The sequence below is a fragment of the Tetrao urogallus genome, assembly GCF_951394365.1.
Source record: "Tetrao urogallus genome assembly, chromosome: 17".
Taxonomy (NCBI): Eukaryota; Metazoa; Chordata; class Aves; order Galliformes; family Phasianidae; genus Tetrao; species Tetrao urogallus.
The window spans coordinates 652,663-679,816 of NC_136830.1; the positions used below are offsets into that span (position 1 = coordinate 652,663).

Genomic DNA, 27,154 nt, shown 5'->3' on the forward strand with positions numbered 1-27,154 from the left:
CCGCCCGGGCTGCCTCCGCGCGGCCGAGCGACCGAGCGGCGGAGCTCAGCGGCCGCCGGGCAGCGCCGCGCCGCTCTGCCCGCCCCCTCCGCCGCCCGGAGCCGCCTCAGCGCCGCTCCATGTCCCGGCGCCGCCCGTGCCGCAGCCGCCGCCGCCCGGCCGCATCCCCCGCTCTCGGCTCCCGGCGGCTCCCGGCGAACGCCGGAACTCGGCGCCTGGCAACCGCCAAACCGGCCCGGCGGGAAACGGCCGCCCCCGAGCCCCGGCGTTCCCCCGCCTCGGCCGCCGGGGGGCGAGATCCCGCGAGGGCCGCCGCTCCGCCCTCGGGCCGAGCGCCCCCTGCCGGCCAGGAGGTACCGTCGGCGGCCGCGGGGCGCGCCGGGTGAGCGCGGCGGGGCGGCTCCGGGAGGCGCTCGGGGCTGCGGAGGCGCGGCCTGCGCGCGGGGCGGGGCGGGGCGTTCCCGGCCCGGAGCGGAGCTGTGCGAGCGCGGCCCGGCAGCCGTACGCAGCCATGCTGGCGGCCGCGCGGGGGCTCAGGTAGGACGCGGAGCGGCGCGGGGCGGCGGGGTGAGGCTCCGGGCGCGGCCCTTCCCGCTGAGCGGCGCGGGGGTCTCGTCCCCGTTTCGGCTTCGTTCCTCCGAACGGGCCGCGGTGGAAGGGCGGCTGTGAGAACTCCTCGGCCGCGCTCCCCAATGCCCGCCGTGATCCGTCACCGCGGCTCGGCACCGATGGCTCCCGCGGCCGCCCGGCCTCCCTCACGCTGTGCCTTTTCTTCCGCAGCTCCCGGCTGCCCCGCCCGGCCCCGTGCCGCGGCAGCCACTGGGACACGGCCGTGCTGGCCGGGACGGCGTTGCTGCCCGTGAGGTGAGCGCGGCGCCCTGCTGGTGCTTTGCGGACCCGTCGCCGAACGTCGCGTCTCGGTGTCTCCGGTTTGTTTTGATGTCATTCGGCTTAAGGCAGCCTGCCAGCTAGCAGCTGCCCTCGGAGAGGCCGCTTCGCGTCGGGAAGGTTCTTTGTGCACGTGTGGGCCTGCGGTGCTTTGTGCCTGTTGTGGGAACTGGGGTGCCTTTGCTTCGGTATGAGTTTGTGCGGCAGCACGGAGTAAGTTGCTGGGTGCTCCATGGACGCGCGGAGTTCCCATCTGCACGGTAGGAAGGACAATCATAGAATTGTAGAAAGGCTGGGGTTGGAATGGACCGCAAGGATCAAGAAGCTCCAGCCCCCCTGCCGGTAACCTGTGGGCCCTCTGCGAGGGTTGGATTTTGGTCTTTGTGGAGCGTGGCACACGCTGTCTTGCCTGTAGTAGTAGGTGTGGTAAGCACAACAGCAGAGAAATACTTGCTCCCTGAATTTGCTTCCAAATGTGGAAGTGTTAAAAGGATGTGTAAAACCACCCTCTCTGACCTCCTTAATGTGAGGTGACAGGAATGCTTGTAGCTAAACACGTTACCCTGTGTGCTGAGCAAGCAGGAGCCAATCCTGGTTCAGTCTCAGTGGGATTTCCTCAAGTCGGAAAAGAAAAAGAAATGCTGCGCTGTAGCACGGATCTCACGGTTGGGCTTCTCAGGCAGGTATGGCTCTGTACAGAAAATCTCACAGCACCTGCTGCTGTCTCACAGAAACTACTTTGATTTACTTGTGTAAAGGTAATGGCTGGAACTTCTATTAAGGACCAGGTTAAGCAATGGGAAATAACACTTCTTAGGAACATTAAGGGATGTTAGATTGGATTCAGTGAGAGTGATATCTTCTTTTATTCATGTAATTATCTTGCTAGAGCACAACCAAAGAAAAAAAAGAAAGTGGATCCAAAGAGAGAGCAAGCACAGAAGGATCGTGTGAAAAAGAAGATTAAAAAGTTGGAAAAAGCTGCTCCAGAACTGATTCCCATTGAGGATTTTGAAACCCCACTGAAGTTTTCAGATAGCAACAGGTAAGTAAGACTGCCTGTCACCTTGAGCTTGCATTCGTGGTGCAAACACACCTCTACTTCTTTCTCCACCACGCTGCAGTGCAGTGCCAGCCTTTGTGTGAGGTGCTGCTGACAAAAACGTGCAAAGTAAATATCATTTGTTTCTGCTAAACAACTGAAACATAGTCATGTGAATGTGCTGTTGGAATGCCTGTGGAAAGCCTCCAAGACAGGCACGGTGTGAGAGAAATATATTCTGAGTTTTTTTAGATGTACGGTGAGTGGTGGTGGTGGTTCTTGTGTTGCTTTTTGAGGTGCAGGCACTTTCCCTATTAGTGTCACACTCCTCCCCATCAGGGTGCGAAGCCTTCCTCCTCTCTCATTTGAGGAAACCGAAAGAAGAGTTTTACTTATGAAAAAGTGGTCTCTGTATAAGCAGCAACAAGACAAGGCAGAGAAGGAAGCAATTCAGAGCCTTGTAGAAGCTCAGCAAGAGGCACTAAAAGAACTGCGCCTGGAATCTGAGGAGCTCTACCAGGCAGCCATCAGACGGGACGAGGAGCTGTTCCCCTTTGAGAGAGACGGGCCTGATTATACCCCAGCACTTCCTGGTTATGATCCTCCTGAAGGAAAGTGCATCGATATCACCAAAGTGTACACGCAGTGATGGGGTTCGTTGTTCACCTGGCATAAGCTGCGTGGCTGACTGAAGAATGGAGTGAGAGCTACTGGTTCCTTTGGCATGCTCAAACACAGTAGGTGCATGACTGTAAAAACAAAGAAAATTCTCTAAGTGTATTTGATTTTTTTTTAAACTGCCAAGCTATGTAATAAAACATCGAGCAGAGCTGTGCCTCATCTCTCCACGTGCTCCTGAGGAGTGTTTTGCTCTGCCCAAACCACAGATATAAAGGCTCTTAAAATGCAAGGGAGGAACGAGGCAGTCACCTCGAGACTGCACCAGCAGAGAGGCAGTAGCTGACTGATCACTGCCTTTCTTTGCTTCAGATTTCAGTGGTTTTTAATATAACAGAGGGAAAACTGATGGAAAGTTTTTCCCTTGACAAAGGGAAAAATAGCTTCTTTATTACCTGGTAAAGAACTGAGTAAGCCTCGGATAACGTTTGCCCTAAGCCAAAGCAGATCTCACTCCGGTCATTGAAGCCTTTATTTTCACAGTAAATAGAAGGAAGGCACACTGCTGTTCAAGAAATGTTCTCCAGCAGCGGCCGTATTTCAGCCCGCAGCGCCATCCCGGCGCCGAGGAGCTCTCACACGCGGCAGGGCCGAACCAGGCAATGCTTTCCGAACGCAGTGTGCCGGCACCGTGCCGGCGGGATGCGGCCCCAGCTCGGTTCCACGTCCCCACCTGGCGGTGCGCCGTGCCGTGCCGTGCCGTGCCGTGCCGTGCCGTGCCAGCTGCGGAGCTGCTGCAATCGAATCAAACTCGGCGCCTGACTCCGTACCACAGCGGGTGTTTATTAGTAAGTTTTCTGACCGGAACTGTAGTGCGGGCGGGCAGCGGCGCGGGGCGGAGCTGCGGCAGTGACGGCAGAGCCCCGCGGGCAGCGCCGCTACTTGGCCGCGCCGTGCTGCAGCGGGCGGTGCCAGTCGGGCGGCGGGCTGCTCCGCAGCGCCCACACTGCGCCGTGCTTCTTCCGCTCCAGGACGCGCGCTCGTTCGCTCTCGCACAGCGCCTCCTGAAACACACGCGGTCGCTGTGCCGACCCCGGCGCCGCAGGCAGCCCAGCCCAGCCCCTCCCTTCCCGCCCCCTCTCCTCTCCTCCCCGCCCCCAGACCCGGCGATACCCGCGCGGCGGTGGCGCGCTCCTTCTCCCAGGCGCGGCAGGCGGCGTAGTCGTCTCGCCAGCGGTCGCAGGCGGGCAGCTCTCCGTGCGCGTAGTAGTGGTGGAAGGCGTGCCGCAGCCCTCGACAGTGCTTCCACTCCCACCAGTAGTCCTCGCACGGCCGCGGAGGCTGCGGACAGAGCGGGCGCTGAGGGGAAAGGAGCCGCGAGGCCGAGGGGAGCCGCCCGCACCCGCCGCGCCCCGCTCACCCGCCAGCTCTCAGCGCCGGCCATGCCGTCCCCGCTGCGCGTCCCTCTCGGGCGCAGCCGCCAATCGCCGCCGCGCTTACAGGAGCGTCCCGCGCGCCCGGCCAATGGCACGGGGCGGCACAAAGCGGCCGTCGCCGCGCCCTTCGGATAATGGCCGCCCCGGGCTGCGTGCTGAGCACGTGACCCCGCCGCGGCCCCGCCCCCTCAGCACGCCCGTCGCCCGTCTCCCCTCTTTTTCCCCCACAAAGCAGCACTCCGGCACAGCACGAAGGTTGTTTAGGAACCTTTACTCCAGGTTTTAAGCCACGGCTGAGGAAGGAGCACAGCTTTGTTTATTACTGAGATCCCACCTCCCGTGCCTGAGGTGAGGCGGCTGTCTCCCCCCAGACTGCTACAAGAGGTTCTCTAGTTATTATGAAGCATGTTACTAATTATGAAGAGCATTAGAAACTGAGTTCCTTGGGCTTCATCACATCCCAGCACCTGGAGCTAGGATCACCACAGCACAAAGCTCACCTGCACGGTGCCTACACGGAGGGGAAAGTACCAAGCACAGAGCAACAGCAGAGCACCGACACCAGGAGAGAAGAGGGCAGGCTGTTTGCTAAGAGCTGCTTTTGCTTCTCAGATTTCTCCAGGACACACTTACCCCCTCTGCAACGCATAGGAAAAAATCCCTAGAACTCAAAGAATTCGTAGAACTTAATTTTCAAGTGAAAATCAACACCGCCTGACAGCACAGCGTTCTTGTATTGCAACTGCAATAACTAACATCCACTATGCTGCAATTCTTATTTTATTTTCCTCCTGGCAGGAGGTCCCACATCTCAGGGCTTCCTTCCCTTCTTGCGCAGGGACTGGCCCTCCCCTGAGAAGGCAATGAACCGGCTTCCAGCTTCATCCTGGATGCAGAGAAAAAAGGGCATCACCTCTCTGCTCGCTGCTTGAACGATCAAAGCTGAGCAATTATTATAAAAAATACTCCATCAGAGTGGCAGAAGACCACCCATCTTTCACATCCTTAATCTACATAATTACTGCTTTCTTTCCAAAAAAAAAAACACTAGCATTTCCACGACGCACAATCCGCATGAAGTGTTCACTAGCTTATTCAACTTACATCAGTGCAATCTCATATTAGCAAGCAAGGACAAAGGCTGACTTAATCTAAAGCAAACTCACTAATACATCTTCATAACATAAGTGTTCTGGGAGAAATTGAGTATGGAGGGAGGAAACAAACACGGAAAACAGTTTGAACCTTCTAGTTCTGTGCACAAATGGCAGCTCACAACTTTACTGACCTCTTCCACTTTCTTAACCAGCGGACGCGAGTTTCTAATGAACGTGATTCTGCCAATCTTGAAGTCATAGTTGGGTATTCCTCTGGAAAAGAGGCATAAATACATTAAAGAAGAAACACTGCTCTCTATCAGTTCACTTGCTGACAACTGACAGAACACATACCTCCGAATGTCTCCTGGTTTAATTGGTGACGGGCTGGGCTCAACACCTTTCTTCTTGCCATCCAACCTGTTTCCAGAGCCAGAGAACGCCTGTGTATACAAACGTGAGCTTGAATTTAATAGTACCTTGTATTTGAGAGCATAGGGATATTACGTTCTGCTAGAAACAAATAAAAAAGCACCACCAAAAAGCCTTCTGTAATCTTTAGTTTGATTCAGAATGGGGTTTTTTGCACATGTAGTAAGCTGATAAACCCTGGTTGTAGGGGTATGTTTCAGCTGTTTTTAGGCACATTAAGGACAAGTCATACTGTCACTGGTTGTAAACACCACAAAACACCTGCAGACAGCTGCTGGTTAATGACAGCCACACCCCAACCCTCTCTCACCGTTTCACAACATTCAGAAAAGAGCAGAAAGAGAGGACTTACCCGGAATCCTACGTCGCTCACATAACCACTGTGGTCTACTTCAACATCCTGGCAGACAAAAAATGAGTTACTTCACAGTGTTCATGTTGTGATAAGCAAAATAAATGTAAACTGCTCCATAAACTTCTGACCAACAAAGCCTTAGAAAAATCCATTTCCAAAAGCTAACAGCTATTAAAGAACCACTCCTAAGTAAGTAACTCAAGCAAAAGCAACAGGTCAGTAAGTTTTAGACTTAAATTGTTTTGGGAAAAAGAAATATAAATATAAATATTTAATATTATAATAATTTTAATTTTAAAATAATTAAAATAATTTTAAAATAATAATTTTAATATTATAATAAATTTATAAATATATAAATATTTAATATATATATAGGTACACACTGCTCCCTCACAACGGAGGCAGATTACTAGGGAACGCATTTTGCAAAACAGAAGCTTAACTTACTGTGGTCTCTTCATGTTGAGCACTTCTTTCTGGTTCTTTGTACCCCAAAGGAGCATCAAAATCCACCTATTGACAGAGGGAAAAGAAGCACAACAAGCATTTCTCTTTTAATCGTAAGCTTTATACTACTATTCCTCAGAACTCCAGAAACCACTGTTCCAACCTTAATCTAGAAATCACAAGGAAAAACTGAGGCTTTAATATTAAATATATTTATATACACACACACATATACTTAACAAATAAAATTCAGAACAAAAAGACCAAGCCTCCCCAGGGATGAATCTTAGCATGTAATTGAAACAGATCAGTAAAACAGAACTCAGTGCCGTTGGAGATTTAATCAAGACAAGGTTGTTAAATAAGACTCTTCAGATTACAAGACATGTGGAATCTAAATATAACATTCCAGGCACCAAAGTGACTTGATGGCACATCAGTGCAGCACACGAGCAGAAGTGTGGTTACAGAGGTACAAGGTGCTCTTCAATGAGTCACCTTCCCTATCCCGTCTGATGCTACCTCTCCTGGTGCCCAGTGCCACCAGCTCATGAGATGCCCTCTCCTTTTGCAGAGGCACAGTAAGACCAGACTTCCCACAGTAGCTGTAACTTACGTTCATATCACACTCTATGATGGACACTGCTTTATCTGGCTTGGTCTCCATTACCCGAAGCTCATAGATCTGAAACAGTTTTGAATATTTTAAGATTGCACATCTTACAATGGATGCATTTTATCCTACGTGTAAGAAAACCATAGCTAACTCCTTCCCTTCAGGAACCTTCAAACAAACTGAAATGCTCTGTAGGCAAAGGACTGGATAATTCAGAGTCTACAGAACACACGACAACAAAGTCATTTATTGAAGATGCTACATATATGCACTAGAGAACCTACCTAGACTCTATCGTGCTGCACTCTTACTGTACCTTCATCTGCACTTCTGAAATTAACTTCTGTATTCAGAATAATTTTTCCCTCATGATTTGTAAGAACATCAACAGTACTCTTACCCCAACTCGTGGGTAAAAAGATGACTGAACTGACCTCTTTCTTTCTCCAACAGCAAACTGACTGCAAAATCTACCATCTGTGATTATTTGCCAATATTGTACAGCTCTATGCTGATTATTTAGCCATCAAGAATTGTGCTTAGCCTACAATCCCAAATAATCAATGTGTGTGCTGCCAAAAGCTTCACCTACTAACTCACATCTAAAATATACATACATATCTATCACAAGATGTAGTCAAAGTATTTATGCGGCCTCAATACTGAGCTATGGAGTATTTTACATGGAACTGAATTTGTTTCACCAGATTGATGGTATATAAACGAAACCCACGTTGGATGGTGCTGCATACTGTACCTTTTCGTTGTAGTTGATGGCAATAACATCTCCAGTAGTTAGACAGGCAAAGTTTCTCAATGCATTTTCTAATCTTTGGAGTATGTTAAGATTTATTTTTCCAGTGAAACATCAAAGCTTTACAGTTACTATGCTATGAAACTGATCTTTGTTCTCTCAAATGTTTTAAAAGTCATCAGTAATGAAGACTGCCTTCTAATGAACATTAAAGTATACAAATCCTTCTGTAGATGTTCTTCTGTAGGACACTTTTAAACTCTGGGGACTTTCAGCCAAGGCTCATGCTTATTTATACCTCAGGATACACTTTGTGTCAACATTCTGCAACGTAAGCTCTTTTTTCTTGTTTGTTTTTCAGAAATGGCAGCAGTGCTACCTACTACCAGAAAAGCATGAGCTGTGCCCAAAAAGATAGCTCTGCATCATTACAACTTGGGAGTAAACTTTTCTTCCCTGCTCCATCAATGAAAGGATACACAGCTTTGGGATTGGTGATGTCGAGAAAATCTGGACTCTGTGGCTGAAATTTTGAGTAAGTGGCAACCTGAAGATTAACACTCTCCACTTGTACCAGGCCTCCCTCTTCCAGCAGCAAGTTCTGCATCATCTGTGAGAACGAAAACAAAGATACAAACCACTATGTTAACACAGCCAACGTTTTTATTTCTCTTCAGTTTGCCACAGCTGCCATCTTCCCTGAAATGCACCAGATTGCTGCGTTTTAATTTCAGGAAGAAAACAGGTGCATCCTAAGTAACATCCTGCTTTGTTTTGGTTAAACTCATACTTAGAGAAACCTGAGCTGTGACTGAAAACTGCTTTAGGATCACGACTAGCAAGGACAGGCAATTTCAGGAAACATTGTATCTCTTTAATATTACCCTTGCAGCTCCTTAATCCTGCTCTTCAGGTTCTGACAGCTCAGCGTAAGACAACTCACCCAGTGTGGTAGGTAACATATGCCCTCGTCAGCCACAAATTCGAGCACTCCACAGTGCGTCATTCGGTCCGAATTTTTATTGGTCAGCTTAAACAGCATTGGATAAGTAATATTAAGGCGGCCTGGAGAGAGAGGAGAAAAAAAATACAGCACAGTTCTGAAGCTTTCACAGATTGAATATTTGCAAAAGCTTGAGCCATGGTATAGGAGAGGATTTCCCTCACAGCATTATTTCAGCTTCTCAAAACTACAAATCAGGAGAGAAAGGAGATACATGAGTACTGTATTGCCGTTGCACTTTGAGCTTAAATGCCTCAGTTTACATCAAGATCTGGGATTAGCAGTCACATCACCCTGAGCTCAGAGATAAGTGGGCACTGGGTATTATTTTAGTACAGGAATTTATTATTGTTACAACCTTCTGCTATTATCAGATAGCTCCTACCTAATCATCACCTCTTGCCTATTCTAAAGATAAATCCTGACATAATAATTTCTTTGAGAATAAGTGAAGACTACAATTCAGAGGGTGAAAAAATGGCCTGAATTAAGTAGACCAATAAAAGCCTCAGCTCTTTCAACGTTCATTTTCACATTTTCTTTTTGAAGACAGAATTTCTTCAGACAACAGCACCCAGAAGCAACAGGCGGAGATAAGAAATCGTTGGCTGACCATTCTAACAGAGTTACCAGCAGTCCATAAATGCCGGCTCACATCTCGAGCAGCCCACCCCTCAGCTGTGTGTTTGTACACAGCCCCAGGCAGCCCGCTGCCAGCCCGGCTTCTCACCTGCACAACACCTCAAAGCTACTCCTTCTAACGAACTTATCTCACGTTCTTTATTTGATCAGGACTAAACAGACATCCAAACTGCCGTGCTATTTGGTAACATATGTGCTCACATATTTCTACTCTTTTCCTTTCATAAAGCTGCTAGTCCAGAACCAAACATTCACTTACTGAGTTGATCCAAAGCAGACGGTGGCATAATTACTGCAGATATGAAAAAGAAAGCAAGATCAGGAAAATTATGACCGTACAAACAAAACGTAACACAATTTCATCATCACCACGCTTACATTTGTTCTGAAAACTCGCACAGATTCATTTCTGAGCAAGAAATCACGTGGGATCACTCACGGGTCGCCGTGCCCGAACGCGGCGGCTCACGGCCCGGCCCGGCTCGCGCTCCCCGCCCTCGTCCCGCAGCACGGAACGGCTTTTTTCCCAGCAGCTCCGCGCACCCCAGCCGTGACCGCGGCCCAGCGCCCAGCCCGCCCAACCTGGACGGGCTACGAGTCAAAGAAAACAGGTACATACTCTTCCCGCCTTTCTCCACATCTGACCTGTCATTAGGCCCGGCCAGCATGGACACCGAGAAGCAGCGGTACTGCGTGGAGAAGCGGTTCTGGAAGACGCGGGGGATGGGATGGTCGAACATGTTGAAGGAGAACTGCGGGAGAAAACAGCCGCATCAGCGGCGCCGCGGCCCGGGCGGCGTCACGACCCCGAGCTCCGCCGCCCCTGCGGCGCTCCCCCCGCCGCCCCCCGGGCCTCACCATGGCGGCGGCGTGGTGCGGTGTGCGGCGTCGCTGTCGCTGTCGCTGTCGCCGCCGCTGCTGCTGCTGGTGGTGCTGCTGCTGAGGGTGGGCGCGGCCGCTACGCCGCAGGACGCCGCTCCACCGCCCCCGGTACCGCCCCTTGGCCGCCATCTTGGGTGAGGGCAGAAGCTCGGAGGTGACGCCGGCCGTTGGGGCCGTTGCGGTGGCGGTTTCTAACGGCTCAGCCTGTTCGTCGCCACCGAGCGCCCAGACGGCCCGCTTCCCGTTCGTTCTCCGCGCGTTTTCGCGGCTAAGCAAGCAAACCGCCCCAACAAAGATGACGGTAACGGCAACGGAGCCTGGCACGGTGCTTCCGGCCGAGCCGGGCCCGCTGCGATTGGCCCGCCTCGCTGTCGCGTCTCTCTTTTGCCAATGTCATCGGCGAACACCCGGATGACGTCTCGCCCAATCCGCGCCGCGAAGTGATGACGGCTGCTTTTCCATCGGCCAATGGGAAGTGGCGCTGATTTGGCGCCCACTTTGAGCGGGGGCGTCCCGCTGCCGCTGCCGTTCCCTCAGCTCTTTCTTCGCCGCAGCCATGTTCGTCACCGACTGCCGCCGGGAGTTCTACGATGTGATCGTTAGCCAGGTGCGGGCGGCGCGGCACCGGGGTCCCAGGCGGCGGGCGGAGCAGCCTCCCCCCGTGCTACTTTCCGGGGCCGCCTCGCGGAGCGCCCTGCTCGGTCGGCGGTGGGGCTGAGGCGGCTGCCCCACTCGCCTGAGGCCGCGCTCGGGAGGAGACGGGCGGGCCGCGTTGAGGGCGTGGGGCCGCCGGGAGCGCCGTGCGGAAGCGCTGTGCTGCAGCGTGCGCTTCGGGCGGGCTGCGCTCAGAGCAGCGCCTGTCTGCCGCTTTTCTGCTGGCCTTTTGTCTAACAGGCATCTCGACACTCGTTTTGGGTTTTTGTTGTTGTTGGTTGTTTTTTTGTTTTTTTTTTTTTACCTTTTTAAAGTATCTTTTTAAGCACCGTAGCGCTGCACGCCCGGACGCGGCGTTAACCCCACACCCCGCAGCGAGCGCTGCCGCCCGCTCTCCTCGAAGCGCGGTTTTGCTCCACGGCCCAAAGCGGAAGGCTTTCCTTGGCCGCTCCGCCGCGTTCTGCCTGCGGAACAGTCACAGACTGCGCGATGGAAAGCGTTTGTCCCAGCTGCTCCGGCTTTGAGAGAGAAGCCTCACACAAAACGAAGCGGAAGACAAGCTGTCCCGGACGTAGGCTGCGTTCCTCGGCCCTGTTTTGCCTCAGACGTTCTTTGTCGAAGGCCGTTCCGGATGTTGAGAACTGCAGCCGTTCGAGGCGCGCGCCGCGGGCTGCGAGCAGGGGCTGCACGGCTGCGACCGCACGGAGTTACGGGCGCTTTTGGCTGTGATTTCACCACGTGAAGTGGTGCTGCTCGTTATTCACTGGGATCCAAATCGTTTCTTTTGTTGCAGTGCCTCTTTAGATCCTGTCCTGTTCCGTGCTCTTAGTGATCTCTGCCTAAATTTCTCCCTTTCTCATCCCACAGTCACACACTTCATATGCCAACTCTGAATTTGTCCCTTTCGTTAACATATTAATGTTACTCTTATTTTTGCAGCGAGTTCTTCTTCTTGTGGCCTCAGATGTTGATGCATTATGTGCCTGTAAAATACTCCAAGTAAGTGTTTGTTCATTACCACTGCAAGTTAACACCAGAAAAAATCATTGGGATTCTTAGAATGGGTTTGAGCTCAGAAAAGGATAAAAGTTTAAACTGATTTTGTGAAATGTTTTCTTCGTGTATTGCACCATGGACGCTCAGTAAGCCATACTCCCAGGTTCGATGTCGAGTTGTCAGTTTGGATGTCTTCAAGACAAAGATTTGTATGAGATAGAGTTATAGCACAATGCAGCAATGTAGAAGAGGTTGTTTCCTACCATAGCTGACAGCTGTTTGCTTCATTTCAGGCTTTGTTTCAATGTGATCACGTGCAATATACGCTAGTCCCTGTGTCTGGATGGCAAGAACTTGAAACTGCCTTTCTTGAGCATAAAGATCAGGTAAAAAGAAAAGTTGCAGCTCTTTGTATATAAACATGTATTTCTGTCCTTTCCCCAACTTAAAATGTCAGCTCTTAATGTAATTATATTATTTCTTACCTCAACACAGTGGTTAAGTTTTAATATACTGCTTCCAAATGTGCCAAGGTCTTTTTTATTATTTTTTTTAATATCAGCTCATGTCTGATTGATTCAACTTCAGCTTGCACACATTTTGGGATGTGAAAGGTGGAGGTATTGGGTGTCCAATGTCCTGATTAAGTATGGTCTGCTGTCTTGCACAGTTCTTCCTTCTTCGGGTCATCTAATGCCGGGAAGTAAATGCTGGTTTGGCAGTGCTGAGTGCTTAGGGGGTTTTGTGTAGGTGTCTGCAGTCTTTCGTGTTTCCCACTAATTAAAATTAAAAACGTTTGTTTTGGTTTTGTTTGCAGTTCAAGTATTTTGTTTTCATTAATTGTGGTGCCAATGTTGACCTGCTGGAGATCTTGCAGCCTGAAGAAGACACTTATTTTTTTGTGTGTGATAGCCACAGACCTATCAATATAGTGAATGTTTACAATGAGACACAGGTAAGCTGAGCGTTTCTTACAGCTTGTATTATAACAAAGTGTTTCTGTTCTGTGGGGTGGGGGGTGCCTCAGTGCTTTTCTGTGTTTTGCAGAACTGCTAGCAGTCAGGAAATGAGCATTACTGATGCAGACATCCATTGGTACTGTTAGATCAGAAAAATACTGTTTTGAGTTATAAATACTTACACTGCTGGTGCTGTGATAGCTGTCAGTAGCAAGCACCTCGATCTGTTTCTGCACCTCACGCTGGTACAGATCAGAAGATGAGCGTCCCACGATGTGTAACAGCCACCAACAGTTCTTCCATGCAATGCTCTAACTGTGATTTTATTGTTGAAGAAGAATGCAGTTTGTGTTGGATAAATCAGCACAATCTTCGTAAAAACACAAGTTTTAAAAACACTGCTTTTTAATACCAGGAATGGATAACAGCCAAAATGAGGTTTTTGCTTCACTGTTGAAGTTTCTGAAGCTTTCTCACTTGTTGTTTAAAGTGGTGCCTGGCTGAAAAATATCTTTTTATTCTTGCTAGATTAAGCTGTTAGTTAAGCAAGATGATGATCTTGATGTTCCTGCTTATGATGATATCTTCAGAGATGAAGAGGATGAAGAAGAGGACTCAGAGAATGAAAGTGATGGCTCGGAACCTTCAGATAAGCGCAGACGTTTTGAAGAGGTTCATTTCTCATGCTTCATTTTCTAAAAAGAAAAGTAAAGCAGTTATTCTAAGTCCTTAGAGCAGATAACTGACGGCAACAACATATAAAAATTGGTATAAAATTAAGTAAATTGAGTAAAAAATAATTACTACAACTGGAGTTTCACTTGCACGGATTGTTTATCTGGTCTGCACTGAAATATTTTCTGCTTATCAAAATGTGCTAAAGCTGATTACGTATGTGACTCTGTCCTCGTGTAATTGCTTAACCGAGGAGATTTCCCTCTGGTTATGCGCTCTGGGCTTTTGAGTTCAGCAAAACAACTAATTTAGATATAAACTATTTTTTATGTATTTTGAAATAATTGTTTGAGAAGACAGAAGCTCGCAAACAATTTAGAAGTAAATTTTGTCTGCCTTTGGGGCAGTAATCTAACACGAGTATATTGTGACATAGGCATGAACTAGTCAATTTGGCATTTTTATTTGTAGCACATGACCTGTTTCTATCAAGCAAGGAGGCAAAGGCACAAGGCTAGCAACACTGATGCTACTGGATAGAAAAGCATTCTCAAACTTCATATAGATGGTTGTTCTGTTGGCTGGTTCTATTAACATTATACATTATACACTTCCTACTAATCCAGGAGTATTTACTCAGGAAAATGAAAGACAAATTGTAACCAGCGTGTGCAAAAGCTACTTTTGAATCTGAAGTATTGCATGTAGATCTTTTTGATCTGAGTTTTGAAGATGATGATGCTTCTTAGAGAGCATAAATATACACCGAGTTCCTCTGTTTCCAAGCTTGATTGATGCTCTTTATTTTTCATCATGTTATAAAATGGTAAGATGCAGTGTTGGTAGTATTGGAAGTCCTTTTATCTGTGTAGATTAGCTAAATCAGTGCTAGCATAGGAAGATGCATGACTTTCAGTATCTTCTAGGAAAAAGTGTAGTGATAATTCTTTTTCCCATTAAATGTCATAATAATTCCTCTTTCAATGAATATTCTGTCACTTAACTAACTGGATAGATGCTAATTTATTGGAGTAAGTTTTTCTAGCATTTTAATGTCCAAATTAATTTGCAGGAGGTAATAGAGAGAACAATGAAAAGGCGGCAAAGGCGAGAATGGGAGGCGCGCAGGTGAGCTTCAGCCTGCTGTGTGCAGAGCAGCCGGCGGCGTCTTTGCTCGTGTTGGTGCTGCAGGGCTTGTGTGCAATAAGCTGTAGTTATCACTTGTACAGAAAACGGAGAGATGTATTTATACATGCAAAAAACTAAAATGTTCGTGTGGATGATAATCGGAAGTAATTGTTTGTAAATAAGAGCAAAAGGTGCAGAGCTTCACTGTTAAGCAGCACTATTGGCTTTCTATCTTAGGATGAAATTTGAACCTCTTTCTTTGTAGTCTCAGTATTTTTAAATGAAATGATCAGGAAAAAAAGAAACAGAATTTGAGGAATCAAGAATCTAATAGATTTTCCAAATCTATATTTTTCTTACTTTTAAAATGAAATGAAGCTATTTCACAGCTCAGGTTTATATTTTGAATTGGACGAGTCTGGTTTTCCATGTAGTCAGACTTATTTTTTTCCTCTTTTAGACGTGAAATTCTTTTTGATTACGAGCAATATGAGTATCATGGGACCTCAGTAAGTATCAGCTCGTTTTCCACAAAATTACAAGGGGCCAGTGTAATTCTGATCTTGGATATTACTCAATCACCTTCATATAATTTGTAAATGACTGATAATACTTTACATAATTGTCTTTATTATATATGGTACGCCAAGTAGCGGGTAAGCAAGTAGTGTGACTCAGTAGTTTAGAGTTTTCTGGCTGTGCACACTGTTTTTCCTGTTAATGAATTAGAGGTGTCCCAGAAACATCCTGCTAGCTGGGAAGGCGATGCCAGCTGCATGGTAGTGTGTAATCCGGTGTTAACAGTGGGAGAAAAAAGCTGGAACAGAGCTACAACTACTGACATTCTTGTTGCTTGAATCTTTATGTCAGTATAGAAAAACTAAGAGTGGATTTTATTTTTATTGTGGTAGAGGTGCCTCTGTGCACAGGAATACTTTTGTGAAAAGACTTAAAGATATGGGGAGCTTGTTTGCCTTTCTAAGTTTTGAATGTGTCAGAATATTTCAGATGTTACAAATGGAATGCAGACGTGAAGGGCTTCATAAAACACTTCTCTGTTTACTTGATGTTTTTAAGTAAGATGCTGGTGTGTTGTCACGCTCAAGTGTGACTTGTAGGATGTTAATTGGCAAATTTAAGTTTGCTGTTTGCGTAATAAAGCGAGAGCTTTGTGTTCATTTACCCTCTGTTTTTGCTTTCCTTTCTTGTAGTCCGCGATGGTGATGTTTGACCTGGCGTGGATCATGTCTAAGGATTTGAATGACATGCTGTGGTATGTTTCTGTTACCACTTGTTGTAACGGCTGGAAAATAATTGTGCAGTAAAAAGAGGCAAGGTTTTCCCAAACTGTGATTTCAGCCTGAGATCCCAGCTTGTTTCCTAAGAGAGCGCCTGTCTGAACTGGGAGGAGCAGCTGCATGAACGGATTGGAAATAACAGCATATAGCCTTGTTACTGACGTCTGTGCACAGCTGATGAATTGTGTTTCTGACTTGTTCTCTTACATACTTAAATTGTTAAATATAATACACTTTGCAGGATTTTTTTTTAACTCTTTGTTTGTTTTCCCAATTTCAGGTGGGCTATTGTTGGCCTAACAGATCAGTGGGTCCAGGATAAAATTACCCAGTAAGAAAGCTCTTTTCCTTTTTATTTATTTATTTATTTATTTAGCAACTAATATAAGCAATTAATGTAAGATCATGAAATGTGGGAATTTAATGCTGCACTATTATGAAAAATGGCATTAAATATCTTTATGATTAAAAGTAATCAAGCGCCTTATAAAAACAGGAATAAACTTCAGAGAAACTCTTTTCTGCTATTTAGAATTTGCAAACTTATTTGGTTTTTATCACATCACGAAAAATAATTTCTAATGAAGAAATGGTGCTCACTAGTGGCTTGTATCAATGTGACTGATGCCGTTTTTTTAAAGGGGACAAATCTGTACATTCTGTAGACTCCTGCTTCCTTTCCTATTTTCCTTGACAAGTTCCAATTCTTTTCCTTTCTCAACCCATTTCTTCCCTACAAGATGCCATCAGGATTCCAGTAGTACACATGCAAACTTTACACCTGATATTCTGTGTTTACTAAAACACTGATCTCTGTAGCAAGATAATCAGGATTTGATTCATTGCTGTGTCTCTCTGAGTGGGTTTTATTTTGGCCTTAATTGCCTGGGTGTGCAGCTGAGTATTGGGAGACCATTACTTAGCAAGTGGTTTTTCTGAGATGTGCCTGAGGTTTTCTGTGCTGCTTTCTGGTGAACGTGTGATGTTCAGGGAGCATTTTGTGTTCTCCTGTTCAAATAAGGGTACAAAGGAAGACAGCCAAGCCACCTTTTTCTTTGTCTTTTTTTTAAGAATGAAGTATGTGACTGACATTGGGATCCTGCAGCGCCACGTGTCTCGCCATAACCACCGCAATGAGGACGAGGAAAATTCCCTCTCCATTGATTGCATGCGAATAGCATTTGAATACGAGTATCCTTGCCTCAAATCTGATCAAATCAAACTCTGCCTACTTGATGCACCCCAGCTGAGTTGATATCAAGGGAAAAAAAATCCCAAGCTGCTTTCCAGCTGAGAACAGAATTGGAGGAAAAAGAAAATGTGAACGGCCTGTTGAACACAAGTCTCTCTCAGTATCTCGCACAGCTTCACCGCAGCTCAACTCTACAGATTTAGTTAGATGTCAGAGTTTCTTGTCTTGAGGTGTTACGTGTGCCTACATCTTTTCACAGAGTTTGGACATACAGTAAATAAGGGCAACTAAAGGCACCTCTAATTAGAGTTCTCTAACTAACTTCAAAGAGTGTATATGCTTATAGTTATTTTCTGTAATTCCTGTCCAGTCTGCGCCTGGCACTTTATCAGCACTGGTCTCTTTATGAAAGTCTCTGTAATACTTCATACACCTCTGCTAACCTTAAGCTCTGGTCAGTACAAGGACAGAAGCGGCTGCAGGAGTTTTTGGCTGACATGGGGTGAGTTTTAAAAATTTGGTTCTCAGTTAAGGGATCGTTTTTTCACTGGATCGTATAAAATTATTCAGTCCGAGTCAGGTTGTTTAAGCTTACAGGTACTCAGTATGTTGTTTCTTCAATGTGATTGTAGGGCTCTGAGTTGGTTGTGCCTTAGTGTATGAAGAACAGTTCAGCTGTGTGCCTTTTCTGAGCAGTCGGTCTGAGGTGACTCGTGCACTTAGCCTGCTCTTCAGTGACTGGAGGAAAACAAGCTCAGTCAGACTTTGCTTGCTAAACTACCAGATCTTAATGCCTTATGAAAGCAAGGTAGAATATTTGTTTCTTTTGGCTTTTTATCTGTTGTGATTTTTCCTTCCGTTTTCAGTTTGCCTTTGAAGCAAGTGAAACAGAAGTTTAATTCCATGGACATGTCTTTGAAAGAAAACCTTCGGGAAATGATTGAAGAATCTGCAAATAAGTTTGGGTAAATTGTTTTAAATACAAGTGATTTGTCTGAAAATCTTTTTCAATTAAATTCAGATGTTTTTACATGAAGTGGATGGAATGTCTCCTTAAAAAAAAAAAAAAAAGATACGGAATTTATATTGATAAATTAATATTAGACGCTTTGCAAATGTTAGAGTGAAATTAATCTTCATGTTCTTAACGTTAACGCACCAAGGAGATGATGTTATTAATGTTGACCAGATGAAAACATTGACTATTTTTATCTCATTTTACAGAATGAGGGATTTAAGAGTTCAGACCTTCAGCATTCACTTCGGCTTTAAGAACAAGTTCTTGGCAAGTGATATAGTTTATGCCACAGCTTCTCTTATGGAGAGCATAGAGAAAGAGGGGCCTGAAACGACTAATTTCATTAAAGCTTTGGACAGCCTCTCCAGGTACAAAAAATTCTCATTGTTCTTTTACAATTTTATTTAGGGAATGTGGGTTGAATATCTAAAGGATGCATCGATGCTTCATAAGAGAAAAGAAATATTGAAGAATATATCCACAGGGATTTAGAAATGTCCCACTTATGCATGGAAAAGCTTTATGTTTTTACATAAAGGCATTTCTTCTGTCTTTTGCAGAGGTAACCTGGACAAACTGCACCAAGGGCTGGACCTAGCCAAAAAGCAGTTACGTGCCATTCAGCAGACAGTAGCCAGCTGCATTTGCACCAACCTTGTTATTTCCCAAGGGCCTTTTCTTTACTGCTCTCTCATGGAGGTCAGAATTCTGTTTTTCTATTTTTCATGTTTCAGTGTCGTATTTTGTCTTTCTCTGATTTGAATAACACTGTTTTCCTAACTGTTGGCTCAATAATAATGATGCCAACAGAAAGTCAGAAAGACTGTCTATACCGTACTGTCCTCTCGTGGGTCAGTATTGACATCTGCTCTGTAAGTCACAAAGAAAGAATCAGTTTTCTCAAAGGAGGGAGCTTGGTCACCAAGCAGAGGAGGAGATGTCGAATTCCTTTACCATAATGGTTCTTAGTGCACTTTGACCGATGCAGAGCTTTTAGCTGTGTCAGTAGATATCAAAATTTAAATCAATGAATGGAACAATTATCTTGTGTTGAGATTGAAATAATTCTTGTTTTCCTAGGGTACGCCAGATGTGAAACTGTTTTCTAAACCAGTATCTCTGTGCCTGCTTAGTAAATACTTGCTCAAATCCTTTGTTTGCTCTGTAAGTAAATCAGCTCTAATGTTACTTTTGGCCTCATAGTAGTTACTGTTCTGCTGGATACTTACAGTTAACTACTAAAATGTTTTCGTATTATCTCAAAAGTTTTTCTGCTGATTGTTTGGATAATTTTAGCACCTTTATGAATTCTGTTCCTGGGAAACTTCCTAACACAAAGAACCTTTCTGATTTCCAGACAAAAAACAAGCGCTGCAAATTACTGCCACTGATAATGGCTGCACCGATGGATGTTGAACAGGGAACTGTGATCATGGTGGGGATTCCTCCAGAAACAGAAAGCTCTGACAAAAAGAAGTAAGAACGTTGTTTGAAAGTTCTTACTGAAGGTATCCATGCGCTTTTCCTGTCTCTGAAACAACCACATCTCTCCTGTACCTACCTAACACTGTGTATTGACTTGACCTGCATCCTTCTTAAAAGATACTTTTACTCATGGTATACGTGAGGCTCTTAAGAGGACAGACATGTTCCCAGCTTCCTTGTACATTTTTTCCTCCATCTTAACTATTTATGTATTTGTCTTAAAAGAGAGCCATGTCTCTTAGTGGATGGTACCTTCTAATACATGACTTTGTATTTCATCTTGCAGCTTTTTTGGAAGAGCATTTGAGAAAGCTGCTGACAGTACCAATTCCAGGACTTTACACAACCATTTTGACATGTCCAGTGAGTAATGCCATCTTTCATTTCACATCATTCATTCACCTTTGTTCCTTTAGGGGTCAGTGTTCACACAGACTCCATCAAGCATAGTGAGCGTAGACCATTTATTCATTTCTGTGTCTTAAATGCAAACATGGAGTGTGTGTACGTGATAAGGCTACTCCTGAGTCTGGTGTAAATACAAACTGCATCCTAGTTTGCTGATCTTTTTTCTTCTCTGTTTAAGTCTCGTCTGGTACAGAAGTTAAGCTAGTAGCAGGGGCTGGCTTATCATTTTGGGACAGTCTAAAGATTGCACAGAGTAACCATTTTCATATATACACTTCATTTACAATCTACAAGGATAGCTGAGAATCTTTGTATTTAGCAGCCAAGCCAGGCATTGATGCTAGAAGGTGTATTCCATATTGACTCTGAAAACCAAGATGTTCATGCAGTGAGGTTTTCCCAGCTTTGTGTGCGCTTCCAAAGGAGGCGCTTTGTAACCCCACGCGCTTTGATTCTGTTTGCGCGTCGAACACAAAACAAACTGCTAGGGTGAAAACTTAGTGGCTGCATCCTGCAGTGAGCGCCTGGAAATGTGAGTTTGCTGGAACAAACAATGCAGGTTGCGTTTTGCCCAAACAAATAGTTTCTCTTTTTCTTTCTTAAGGCTGGTTAGGAATATAAATAAGTATATTGGAAATCAATGTTCCTTGCATGACACCTGACATACCTTTCAGTTATTTGCATCATGTAACAAAGTGTTTTGTATTTTAGTAATTGAATTGAAAACAGAAGACAGGAGCAAATTTCTGGATGCACTCGTATCTCTCTTGTCCTAATGGTAAGACAGTGCAAAAAGGATTAATTCAGAAATGTATTGCAGTTCAAGTTAGTAACCAAATGACATTCACGTATTATCTGTAGCATGTTCCAACAAAATGGCAGCAATTTCCAGTGAAAATAAATATTGAAGGTAAGGGTTTCTTACAAAGATGATTGTTTTTCTTTTGGAGAAGAGGCAGACAATGCATGAAAAGATTTTTTTTTTTTTTTTTTTCTTTTTGAGACATTTAAATTTCATTATTCATTATCATAAATTTCTGAGCTTTTCATTATTCTAGCTGTTTGTGGCTTTTCAATTTCATTTGTAGAAGGAGCAGCTGTTTATGTTGTGAAAGGAAATGGAGGTAGTATTACTACAGTAATAACAGTGATTGGCAGTCTATTACTGACTTCTTTCCTTTCAGTTACAATAGCTTGCTTGAGCTCAGGGCAGAATCTTGGTCACAGGAGAGCCATTCTTGGCTTTGAAGTTAAAGTGGTTTGATGATTGTTTGGGACTTGTTTTTTTTTTCTTTGTTTGCTTTTGTTTCCCATGTTCGAGTTATAGCTTATGGGGTGTAGTTTTTATCTGGACTTGAGATTTTATTTGTAGTTGTGACTTTTTGCTTTGCGCTTGTTCAAAGTCTGTCTTAAAGCAATTTTAGGACAAATTTTACTGCGTACTTGTTGAGACTAGAATTTGCTGCAACCGTTTCCAAATACTTGATGTTTTTTAGTTACGAACTGTTTTCGTTGGTTTGTGCTGATTCCACAGGGAATCTTAGGCTTCTTAGACATTAAACTGTTTTGTGACGCTTGCTCAGAACAGCCCATAAGATTGTCTGAAGCTTTCTGAAGTACCTCCTGATTGCTTCATATCTAGACAGAGGTTTGATCTTCAGTATTCACATGTGAACTGATCCCACAGTTGTCTTTATGCTGCATGTACAAAAGCAAGGGAGTAAGATGAAGCCTTTGGCAAGAGTGCGTGAATGTACGTTCACAGGCCTAACCAAATGGATGTTGACCTACTGGTGGATATGAACACTAATTTCTTTCTGTTCACTCAGCAGTGAGAAGCAGTGAGTCAATAACTGCAGTTGTTTGTTAGATAGCGTTGCCATCCATGGCTTCTGTGATTCCTACACCTGTTTGTTTCTTTATGCTTTGACTACAGATTGTTTCAGATTGTCTTCTGCCCTGTTACGCAGTGGTGCTTTTCGGTTCCTTGTGCTGGAAGCTGAGGATCAGATGCTCTGAAGTTGTTTCAGATGTTCCAGACTTCATAGTGCTGCAATTACGTCATCTTGCTTCCAATAGAGGCCTGGACTTTTGGTTTTGTGCTTGAGAGGCTAAAGGATTTCAAACCTGAGCACACAGGTATTGGATACTGCTTCTTTGTAAGGACTCAAGCCTTGTAAAGGCAAAATGCCTCAAACAGGAGAATTTGCACATGGCATTTCTGTTTGTCAAACCTGCTTTTATTAGTAGATGTGCTCCTTTGGTGTTGAGCTGTGGGCTAACAACAAAAATAGGTTTTAAATAAGTTCCATACTTAAATGCTCTTTTAAAACTACCTTGAATGTTTTAAAATCATTTTTTAAATAGCTTCTTGAAAACTTGTAATGAAAATCTTTTTAGGTGCTGTCGGGTTGAAGCCTTGCACTTTGGTTGAAGTAGCTGTTTTATGAGGCAGGTTTTAAGATTTTAGGTGTTTAAAATCCATGTACTAAGAAACTGCCAGTCACCAGGTACAACCCGTGGAATTTCAGTGCCAGCAAAGCGCCCTTAGTGCCAGCATGTCCTTAGTGCCAGCATGTCCTTAGTGCCAGCATGTCCTTAGTGCCAGCATGTCCTTAGCCATGCGTGGTGGTGCTGTACTGTCACTTGCCGACTGGCTTTGGCAGTAATTTTCCTGGGAAGAATCTACAGCAGTACGAGAACCACGTGTGGGCTGCAGTGTTACAGCTGGCAGCCTAGATCTCAGCTCCGTAACAGAGGTCCCATTTCACTTTAGTTGCTGTGCATTGGGTGGGTAATGTATATGCTTGGAATTCTTTTTCTCCCTGCGATGTTTGCTTGAATTCTGTACGACCTCAATATTTTCAATGTATTATAATGGATATGTAAAGAGTATGTATCGTTACATTGTATTTGGTACAGATTTTTATTACAAGTTAATTTAACACTGACTGTGATCTAGATGTAGCCAGTGGAAAACGAATTAAACGATATATTTTTATCCAAATAGCAATAGTTCTTTAATGCTGTCTTTTATCTGAACAATCAAATCTTTGTGCCAGCTTGTGATAATGGAAAGGTGTGCTTTGTAAGGTGTGTGCTGTGTGCCTGATCCGTGGCACAGTTCTGTGACTGATGGCTGTCTTAGCAAATTATTACCACTGGTTTCTTATTTGAGGTTTTGTTATTGCTGATAGATTGTTTTCTCTACCATCATTACAAGTTCTGTGTGAATCCCTTCCTCTTACCTTACCAATTCTCATTTGCTGTTGTATTCCCCTATCTCTCTCTTGGAGCTTTGTGTATTCTGGTTCATTCCCCTGTCGGGGCATGTTTGTTTCCTACTGCTAGCATTTTTCCTGCCATCTGATAATTAGGTATTATCAGAATGAGTGAAGAAAGAGGTGTGTGTGTGTGTGTGTGTGTGTGTGTGTGTGTGTGTGTGTGTGTGTGTGTGTGTGAGAGAGAGAGTAGGCAGCTGTTATGCACTGAGAAATGCACAAGTTTTCAGGCAAAGTGGCCCTTTAGTATGAACACATTGTGTTGTGCTGGGAGGATGAGAAGTGGGAGCTGGTTATAATGCTGAGATGTGTGGTTAAACTGCAGGTTCTTTCACCTCCAACCAATGTGGTTGTACATGCTTGAAGTTGTGAATGTATTAAATGGGGCAGAAGCTTCTCTTGTGCCTCCTTTATTTGTTGGGTTATTTCCCGCTTTTGGTTTTTAGGGTTCTAGCTTTCCCAAGGTTGTTTTAGAATTGATCAGCTGTTGAACTGATCCAGAGACTGTCAAATGTGGCCAAAAATTGGTCAGGAACGCTGAATGCTATGTAAAAAGAAAATAGTTACATCTGTGTGGAAATCAGAATATGTCAATAGATAAAAAGCCTGCATGTCAGCATTTAGAACGCGTGAAGTAGTGTCAGACACTTCTTTCATAGCTCGTTCTGTGGTGTAGGATTTGTAAACGAGTGTGTTCATACTGCTTACTGAGAGAATCGCTGTGCAGGTGAGCCAACCTTCTGAAGCCCCCTGCACCCACAGAAAAGCCGCGTCCAGCAGCGAGCGGCTCGAATGGCTCAGTGCAATGCTGCTGAGTGGCTCGGTGGTCACGTCTAACAGTTAGGTGTTAGAAGGAGTTTCCATGCCAAGAATTCTTAACGTCTCTTCATGAGGAGATTATTATGCATTTGATTTATTCGTCCAGATAGAAAATGTGGCTCTGACGTGTCATTTTAAAAGGAATAGTTAAAGCACTAAGAAATCGGCTTACCCTCTTTAGATGTATGGTGGCATTCCATGTCTGAATGCAAACAGAAACATTCCCTAAGGATTATATTTGAGCTGCAGTAACTCTTTTTCGTCCAGTGTGTTTGCTGTAAAAATCAATGCTTTAGATTGTTTCTTTGGCTCCTGCTCTTTTTAGAGTACAACAAAACTATCCTTTAAAAAGTCCGGTGTCTTGAGGGAATTAAACGTACCGAAGTGTCTGAACAAGCTGACTCAATGGTGCTGTTCTTGCCCAGTGATTCATGACCACTTAGACATAATTGAGATTGCACAGTAAGGACCTCATTTGACTGGAATTGAAGTGCATCCCCCTCCCCAGGAATCACAGGCAGTTAGCAGTCTTGTACTTATCGCTGTTAAGGTTGTGGAGTGGTGAAAATTAATTCTTATTTTCTATACTGCTCTTAAGAAAAATAGGAAAAAGTAGTGCAGCTTTGTTGTATGAACGAAGTACCAGGTTTGTACCACCTTAAACATAAATGTAGCCATGGGGGGGGACCAGAAGGACACTTAATCAGAATGTTGACCTGTCTAATGTCAAAAGCAGATGCTAGGGAACAAAGAAATAGCACAATGCTTCCTTCCGGATGCAAACACAAGGACTCTCACAGCCCTCTTTCTCAAGGACATCCTGATCCAGATGTGGTTTCTGACTGTTTGGTACCTGTCAGTAGTTATCTGCAAACCAGGATGACTTCCTCCCTAATCCTTGTGAAGTTTTATCCTGTGTAATATTGTGTAGGGAGCAGACATGCTGTCTTGCCAATTGGTGGCTTTTTTGATGTTCAACAGTCTTCGCCTGTTTCCTCTGTGCAGTCATCATTTCATAAACCTCTTCTGTGTTCCCCACAGTTATCTCTTCCCAGTCCTGAATCACAACAGCCTATTTTTCCCTTTTGCTGCAGCTGTTCTGGCATCCTGATTACTGTTGCACTTCTTTAAGTAATTGTCAGACAGACCAGAAGGAAAACTGCAGGCAGTATTTGAGATGCGGGTGCACAAGACTTATTAGGAGTGTAATGATGCCTGACCTAAATCTACCCTCTTGGAGCTGGAAACCATTTTCCCTGGCTCTATCACCACAGGCCCTGCTCAAGAGTCTGTCCCCTTCTCTCCTGTAGCTCCCCTTTAGGTACTGTCAGGTCACCTTGCAGCCTTCTTTTCTCCAGGCTCCACAGCCCCAGCTGTCTCAGCCTGTCCTCCTAGGAGATGTGTTCCATCCCACGGATGACATCTGTGGCCCTCCTCTGGATGCACTCCAACACTGTGGGCTCCATATCTGGGCGCAGCGCTCCATGGGAGGCCTCAGAGCAGAGGGGCAGGAGCACCTCCTTTGCCCTGCTGGCTGCACTGCTTTGGATGCAATCAGGATGTGGTTGGCTTTCTTTGCTGCGAGGGCACAGTGCTGGCTCATACCCAGCTTCCCAGCTCCATAGGTAGAGAAATCCCAGGAAGCCTGACAGAAAAGTCTGGCTTGTCGAAAGGAAAGAAAACAGTGAATTGTTTGTTTCTTTACATGGAAAAATTAAAGTCTCTCTTGGCTCTCATGTCCCATTGTTGGCTTTGAGTTGGTACTGAAAGTTCCCTTTGGATTGGATTCAAGGACTAAGGAAAAAATGCTGCCCGGGGTGGAGCTCTAAGTATGGTGCCACCTCTGCACGAGTGTGAGTTTTATAAACACTTTCTTACAGGAAATATTACAAAACACTCGCTAGGGGAAGAGAATGATGTGAGCTTTAATTTCAAACTATTCTCATTCTCTTTGAGCATTTTACTTTTGTTTTTTTTTCCTTTTTATAGGTGGCAGAATTAGAGAAGCAAATCAAAGGTCAAGCACATTCAAAGCAGGCAAGAGATCTTTTACTCAATTACACACAACTTCATGACTGTCCTGGGAATGTAGGTTTCCCAATCACTGCTGTTGTATGGAAAAAATTTCAGTTTTCTGTCGTGCCTGCTGTGTAGCTACTCTGACACCTGGTACTTTTTCTTTCTGTATGTTATTCAGTGATATTCTGGAACAACGTATCTAGACTTAAGAGAGATGATGCTAAAGAAGTTGAGTAATTTGGTACCACAAGCGTTTATCAGTCGTGCTGCATGCAGTGAACTAAAGGCTCAGAAGACTTCCTTAGATCAGAACGAAAATCAAGTCCTCTATGAAAGATTCCACACAGAAGTTTATGAGCTCTGCTGAGCGTACCTCATGTATAACCGAGGTGAGATGTACATGCGGGCGCAGTCGCAGCTCAGCTCGTTCGCTCTCTGGATTCGGGTCCATTAAGTCCAGGTTTGTTCTTCTTTCCCTACCTCAACTGCAGACGTCTCCAAAGTCAAACAGCTTTGTGACTTAAGAACTGTAGGTGACTTCTTAGGGTACTCCTTGATGATGACTAGGTTATCTGTATTAGACAAGTACTGTGACATTCTGAGTCTTCTGTTTTCTTTTCAAAAACAGTTTTAATTGAAATAGTACCTTCCTGATCCTTGAAAAAAAGCTGATGTTCCCTGACAGAAAGGGGTGCTGTCTTTTTAACTGCGTAGAGCACTCAGTTACCTCTTCTCATTGATGCAGCATGTCAGTTTTCAGTCCTCGTGGTGTTGGTGTCTCTTTCCACCATTTGGCTCGGCGGAATTTACTTTCATTTAATCATTCATTTGTACCATGTCAGTGGAAAATCGGAGGCACCTGCATTGGGTTGGAAAGAATTCAGAGGGACATTCAGCTCTTTGTGCTTTTATTTGCTGAAAGTCACCAAAGGGCTCCTTGAAATAAGTATGCCATTAAAGATTCTCCCTTGTGTGATCTGAAAGTCTAGCTAGATTGCTATAGCTTA

The 27,154-nt window shown here is 45.0% G+C and overlaps 4 protein-coding genes across 6 annotated transcripts; 2 read left to right on the forward strand and 2 right to left on the reverse strand.

Annotated features, from left to right (window-relative positions):
- Positions 1 to 500: 500 nt before the first annotated feature.
- Positions 501 to 2,660, forward strand: MRPL40 (mitochondrial ribosomal protein L40). The gene is made up of 4 exons (XM_079544021.1): positions 501 to 537; positions 781 to 864; positions 1,778 to 1,933; positions 2,270 to 2,660. Exons 1-4 carry the CDS (start codon positions 512 to 514, stop codon positions 2,577 to 2,579), a joined length of 576 nt encoding a protein of 191 aa, XP_079400147.1. The 5' UTR covers positions 501 to 511; the 3' UTR covers positions 2,580 to 2,660.
- Positions 2,661 to 3,447: 787 nt separating this feature from the next.
- LOC306953212 (synaptic plasticity regulator PANTS) lies at positions 3,448 to 4,000 on the reverse strand. The gene is made up of 3 exons (XM_079544081.1): positions 3,969 to 4,000; positions 3,722 to 3,889; positions 3,448 to 3,612 (listed from the first exon to the last, which is right to left on the reverse strand). The coding sequence occupies exons 1-3, from the start codon at positions 3,990 to 3,992 to the stop codon at positions 3,487 to 3,489; spliced, it is 318 nt and encodes a 105-aa protein (XP_079400207.1). The 5' UTR covers positions 3,993 to 4,000; the 3' UTR covers positions 3,448 to 3,486.
- Positions 4,001 to 4,795: 795 nt separating this feature from the next.
- Positions 4,796 to 10,079, reverse strand: UFD1 (ubiquitin recognition factor in ER associated degradation 1; the record flags this gene model as incomplete). Of its 2 annotated transcripts, XM_079543959.1 has the most annotated exons (11): positions 4,796 to 4,870; positions 5,273 to 5,354; positions 5,436 to 5,524; positions 5,866 to 5,913; positions 6,319 to 6,384; positions 6,935 to 7,003; positions 7,692 to 7,764; positions 8,168 to 8,298; positions 8,632 to 8,753; positions 9,593 to 9,625; positions 9,953 to 10,073. In XM_079543959.1, the coding sequence occupies 11 exons, from the start codon at positions 10,071 to 10,073 to the stop codon at positions 4,796 to 4,798; spliced, it is 909 nt and encodes a 302-aa protein (XP_079400085.1). The 2 variants fall into 2 exon arrangements, with proteins under 2 accessions (XP_079400085.1, XP_079400086.1); XM_079543960.1 differs by lacking the exon at positions 9,593 to 9,625 and having other exon boundaries at positions 9,929 to 10,079.
- Positions 10,080 to 10,771: 692 nt separating this feature from the next.
- Positions 10,772 to 20,804, forward strand: CDC45 (cell division cycle 45; the record flags this gene model as incomplete). 2 transcript variants are annotated; one of them, XM_079543865.1, is made up of 18 exons in its annotated part: positions 10,772 to 10,822; positions 11,809 to 11,868; positions 12,159 to 12,251; positions 12,683 to 12,820; positions 13,353 to 13,496; positions 14,572 to 14,627; positions 15,088 to 15,136; positions 15,839 to 15,900; positions 16,206 to 16,256; positions 16,997 to 17,116; positions 17,488 to 17,619; positions 17,984 to 18,082; positions 18,342 to 18,503; positions 18,696 to 18,834; positions 19,216 to 19,299; positions 19,493 to 19,611; positions 19,907 to 19,983; positions 20,740 to 20,804. In XM_079543865.1, the coding sequence occupies 18 exons, from the start codon at positions 10,772 to 10,774 to the stop codon at positions 20,802 to 20,804; spliced, it is 1,701 nt and encodes a 566-aa protein (XP_079399991.1). The 2 variants fall into 2 exon arrangements, with proteins under 2 accessions (XP_079399991.1, XP_079399992.1); XM_079543866.1 differs by lacking the exon at positions 12,683 to 12,820.
- Between the last annotated feature and the right edge of the window lie 6,350 nt (positions 20,805 to 27,154).

Excerpts from the sequence above, each read along its gene's own strand:
- MRPL40 (XM_079544021.1), top strand. The coding sequence starts at position 512 with ATGCTGGCGGCCGCGCGGGGGCTCAG. Across the intron at positions 538-780 it reads GCGGCCGCGCGGGGGCTCAG|CTCCCGGCTGCCCCGCCCGG; the intron begins GTAGGACGCGGA and ends TTTCTTCCGCAG. Across the intron at positions 1,934-2,269 it reads AAGTTTTCAGATAGCAACAG|GGTGCGAAGCCTTCCTCCTC; the intron begins GTAAGTAAGACT and ends CCTCCCCATCAG.
- LOC306953212 (XM_079544081.1), bottom strand. The coding sequence starts at position 3,992 with ATGGCCGGCGCTGAGAGCTGGCGG. Across the intron at positions 3,890-3,968 it reads CCGGCGCTGAGAGCTGGCGG|CCTCCGCGGCCGTGCGAGGA; the intron begins GTGAGCGGGGCG and ends CTCTGTCCGCAG. Across the intron at positions 3,613-3,721 it reads AGCGCGCCACCGCCGCGCGG|GAGGCGCTGTGCGAGAGCGA; the intron begins GTATCGCCGGGT and ends CGTGTGTTTCAG.